The sequence below is a fragment of the Puntigrus tetrazona genome, chromosome 7 (assembly GCF_018831695.1).
Source record: "Puntigrus tetrazona isolate hp1 chromosome 7, ASM1883169v1, whole genome shotgun sequence".
Taxonomy (NCBI): domain Eukaryota; kingdom Metazoa; phylum Chordata; class Actinopteri; order Cypriniformes; family Cyprinidae; genus Puntigrus; species Puntigrus tetrazona.
In genome coordinates this window covers 8,191,226-8,194,654 of record NC_056705.1, presented here as the reverse complement: position 1 = coordinate 8,194,654, position 3,429 = coordinate 8,191,226, and the positions used below count along the sequence as shown (strand labels likewise).

The 3,429-nt window shown below is 40.3% G+C and overlaps 1 protein-coding gene across 1 annotated transcript in view; it reads left to right on the top strand.

Moving 5' to 3' along the window:
• The window catches only part of LOC122348921 (semaphorin-3B-like), a 13,693-nt gene extending 10,954 nt beyond the window's left edge, over positions 1-2,739 (top strand). The window contains 2 exon segments of the mRNA XM_043244808.1: positions 238-377; positions 564-2,739. Coding sequence (XP_043100743.1) covers positions 238-377; positions 564-1,049 — 626 coding nt within the window. The 3' untranslated portion in view covers positions 1,050-2,739.
• The last annotated feature ends 690 nt before the right edge of the window (positions 2,740-3,429 follow it).

Below are 3,429 nucleotides of genomic sequence, written 5' to 3'. Positions count from 1 at the left end.
AAAAAAAAAAAAAAAAAAAGTCTTTCAAACTCCAAACTTCTGAGCAGTACTTCATGTAATAAAATATAAATTAATGAATGCAAAGGCATTACATTTAAATATAATGCTGTCATGGACAGTATAAATTTACTTGAAACATCTAAAACTATTGATTTTAGTTTTCATGGTGCATTCTATAGAAATAGTAACCAGATTGTCTAAAGCCTTGAATGTCTTTTACATCGTAATGTTTTGCAGACCATCAGAAGCAGCGTGTCCTGGAGAAGAGGCTGTATGCTGTGGATGGAAGCAGCTCCTTCCTGGAATGCATCCCGAAATCACTACAGGCCCAGATTACATGGACCTATCAGAGGCACCCGGAAAACCCACGGGAGGAGGTGAGAGAGAGCAGACGGCAGGCTGGGGCAGATATGTGGGGTTATTATGAGAAAGACGGATATAGACGGCATTGATAAGAGATGATAAATGTGTGCCTTTGTTGAAATTAATGACTTTCATTCTGTCTCTTATCAGTGTGGTTATAACTCATACTTGATGTATTTATTGTGTGTGTGTAATTACAGGTTCGTCTAGATGACCGTGTTTTGCAGACCGAGCGAGGCCTGTTGCTAAGGCGCGCCGTGCGTAGAGACGGCGGCGTGTATCAGTGTCACGCGATGGAACATGGATTCACCCAAACCCTCCTCGCGATCACGCTTGAGATTTTGCCTTCGGCCGGCTCCTCCCCTTCAGCACCTATCCCTCGCAGTCCCGCCCACTCCCACGCCAATCACGGGCAGTCCACCAATCAAAAACTGTGGTACAGGGACTTCATGCAGTTGGTGGACCACCCAAATTTAAACACGGTCGACCAGATCTGTGAGCAAGTTTGGTCACGCAAGCACAGCCTATCAGGGAAGGGCGCTCCGGATCCAGCTAATGAGGCGCCGGTTCATGACCCGCTGCACTCTAAAAAGTGGAAGCATATAAAAGAAGTCAGGAAAGGGCGAAATCGCAGAACGCATGATGGGAGACCCGCCCCCAGAGCGCCGAGGAGCGCGGGAGAGTAGCGAGGGATGAGAGACGGAGGAAAAAAAGAGACTGAGAGACAGAAAGAAAGAGCAAAAACCACTGGAGGTGGACAGATTCTCACACAGCATCTCATTCAGTGACTGTTTATCGCCTGTTCTGCTTCTTATTACCCCTGTGATGACACTTCACTGCCTGTTATCAGTCTCTATATACTCTATTGTCCTCATCTCCAGTCTGAAGACTCAATCTAGTGCCCCCACGACCCCAATCCCGCTCCCGCCAGCATCTATTACTCCTGATGCTTATCCAGAAACCCACACTCCATCCATCTGAATACTAACACAAACTCAAGAGGTCCTAAAGTTCAAAAAATCCTTTTGAATTGTAACAGGAAAAGCTTTGATCGGAAATGAAAGACACAAAGACGTGCATGCGCTGAGTAAAACACAGGCTCTTGCGGACACACATTGAGTAAATCAGTGCATACTCTTTTTTTTGTTTTCATCTGGGTGTTTGTGCAACATGTGTTCTTAGATTAGATTCTTCTCTAACTTTGGCCCTGAAACAGAGATCTCACAGACCCTTGACTCACCAGCACCATATGAACATCATCACTCTTCTTTCACTGCTAGAAGACTTAAAACAAAACATTTCGAGCAAACAAAAGATAAAAAAAGGAGAAAAACTGTACATTTGTGAAGGTTGAAGCTACTGTAAGTATTTTTTTTTTCATGTGACAGTGATTATATACCTTTGTAAATGTAAAGGGTTCGGTGAGCTTTACATTTCTGGCAGTTCTGTGAAGCAGCATAGGTGAATTATTTGGAGTTAGAGAGTTATGTTTCAGATGTTCTGATTATGTGTTGTATAAGACTGAGATGGACACAGCATCAATGTACAGGGGCATTATGGGTAGTAGTATGGTCTGAGACCAGGTGAGGAAAAACTCTTTTAGACACTTTTAGGTCTAAATTTACAACTAACCTTTTGAAATAATAATAATAAAAAGTCAGAATAGTTATGTATATGTGTCTGTGTACGAAAGATTTAAATGCTTTTTATACAGCTCTAGCATATATATAATTCACTTTTTTTTAAGTGATCTGCAAGCATAATATACTGTAATAGCACAGCTATGTATTATGCATGCTAGATAATGGGTTAAATCAGGAAACACAGATCAGAGGCCTTCTCTAAAGACAAGAAACAAGAAAAGATACCCAAGAAAAATGCCTTTAGCTCTCGCTCTGACATTTCAGATGAATATTTAATTTAACACATTCAGTCTAGCCAATGGTCCATTTATTTTTCATTGACTCTTTCTGGCTTTTGAAAATAGCAGTGTTGAATTTGTCAGTAAATGCATGTTTACAAACGCTCGATGCCAACTTTTTCTTTCTTTCTTTTTTATTGCGTTGCAAAAGCGGTATGGGAGGGAGTCAGACATATTCTCTAAATTTACCTCGGTATTTTTTTTTCTGCACAAAATACCATAGTTAGGCTACTGTAGTCATAGTCGCTAATCGCGGTAGCATTATTTTCAATATCATTATACAAAAAAAAGAAGAAGAAGAAGAAGAAACCGGAAGTGTGCTGGTCAGCAGCAAGGTAAATGGACGGTGCTGGCGCAGGAGAGTGTCTTGGTCCGAGCGCCCTCTTCTGGTGTCTGTGGGTGTTTGTGGTTTTCTGCTGTGTCGAGAATGAGAGAAACGTGGCATTGTAAAATAACCAATCATGAATCATTTTTAAATGGATGGAAGAATGTTTTGAGAGGAGCTGGTGGGTTATCATGTGGTAGTATTTATATCCGTTTTCTAAAAGTTGTACTTATGGTTACTTTTGCATGACTTAAAACGTCTTGATGAGCGTTTTTTTATACAGTGGAAAGACCATGTTTTAAAACTGTCCTGCAAGATTCTCTGGTGTTTTCAGCATATATTTATGGCTCGATAAGCTAATGTGTTGTGGTGGTTTGTGATGAAACTTACCTACATGTGTAATGTCCATTATCATAGAAGAAAATGAGAAAAATGTGTGTATATTTTGAAATCCTTTCCCTGCTTTTGAACACATATTTAAAGACCTAACATAATCATTTGGATAATTTAAAAGGCAATTCAAGCATTTCAAACTCATCTGATTTTTCTTTTCTTTGTGACGCTTCTCAGCTTTTGAGAGAGAGTGTAAGAAGAAAAAGCGAGTGTAAGGCTACGTGTGTGTCTCAATGTGAAAGAGGCTCTGTGTGTTTGTGCCATTAAATATTAGGATTTCTGTACATTTGGGGGAAAGTGTGAGTTGCATTTTGTGGACAAGTCAAAGGTCGAAGGCCAAAGTTGACGTGAACACTGTATTGTTCCCTGAGTATTTTCTCTGTGGATTGTTGCATCAGACTGTAAATGATTAACACAATAAAACATA